Source organism: Myotis brandtii, unplaced genomic scaffold (assembly GCF_000412655.1).
Source record: "Myotis brandtii unplaced genomic scaffold, ASM41265v1 scaffold4, whole genome shotgun sequence".
Taxonomy (NCBI): Eukaryota; Metazoa; Chordata; class Mammalia; order Chiroptera; family Vespertilionidae; genus Myotis; species Myotis brandtii.
Genome location: NW_005365371.1, coordinates 4,361,185 through 4,362,173, shown reverse-complemented (window position 1 = coordinate 4,362,173; position 989 = coordinate 4,361,185). Strand labels below are relative to the sequence as shown.

The 989-nt window shown below is 58.1% G+C and overlaps 1 protein-coding gene across 2 annotated transcripts in view; it reads left to right on the top strand.

Annotated features, from left to right (window-relative positions):
• The first annotated feature begins 13 nt into the window (after positions 1–13).
• The window catches only part of NCBP2 (nuclear cap binding protein subunit 2, 20kDa), a 12,326-nt gene continuing 11,350 nt past the window's right edge, over positions 14–989 (top strand). For both annotated transcript variants that reach the window (XR_001363469.1, XM_005873171.2), the window contains exon 1: positions 14–211. Coding sequence is in view for 1 of the 2 variants with exons in the window: in XM_005873171.2 (XP_005873233.1) it covers positions 134–211 (78 nt within the window). In the remaining variant the exon portion in view is untranslated. The remainder of the gene's footprint in view (positions 212–989) is intronic.

Below are 989 nucleotides of genomic sequence, written 5' to 3'. Positions count from 1 at the left end.
CGCGCCGCCGGGTGACGACACTGCCGCGCTGGGATTGGTCCGCAGAACCCGCTTTTCGCGTTTCCGATTCCGCCACCTCCGCGACCTCTGGTTCTTCCCGTCGTGGCGGCGTCCTCGTCGACCTCTGTGCACTATGTCCAGCGGCCTCCTGAAGGCGCTGCGCAGCGACTCCTATGTGGAGCTGAGCCAGTACCGGGACCAGCACTTCCGGGTAAGGGGGGCCGGGCCGCGAGGAGGAGGGGGGGCCCTGGGCCAGAACCCTGCGAGTTGGTTTTCCCCAGTCTCACTGTTGTCTCCCACTCTCTGGTTTCCCGAAACCCACTGAGGCCCCGGTGCCTGCTGGGGAAGGGATGCCGAGGGCGCGGGGCTGTCGCCGAATCCCCTTCTCCCATAGAAAGGGGGTTTGAGGCTCGCTCTCCCAGCCCCTCGACGCCGCTCCCGGCGCCGGGCCCGTGCAGAGGCGTTGGAGCGGCGGTCGTGGTGGCCCCCGTTTTCACGGGCTGTGCCTCGGTACGGTGACTGCGCTGAGGGGAAGGGTGTCCTGCGGACGCCTGGAGTACCGGGAGGCGCCTTCCTGACTCAGATGCCAGGGCTTCTTATTTTTTATTTTATTGTAGTGAAAAATATGTGAGCATGTAAACTAAGCAGTTATTTTGAACATTTTCTATGGGAGTATTACAGGGGTACCCCGTCTCTGCAAACCCATGTATTATTTTTTTCACTACAAAGGATAAAAGCCCCTTTATAATAATATATTGGTTCAGGGTCTAGAAATGAAACCGGGACCCTTGGAGAAGGATCCAGTGCTGAGAATATGGAGTGTGCAGGGGAAAGGCACGCCACTTGTATGACAGCGTGGTACCGAAGGAGGGCTGCATGCAATGCTACCTCCAAGCCACGACCCGCTACTAAAAGCAATCTGGACCTTGCTTCATAAATTGTGAACCAATCTCTCTCTCTCTCTCTCTCTCTCTCTCTCTCTCCCTCCC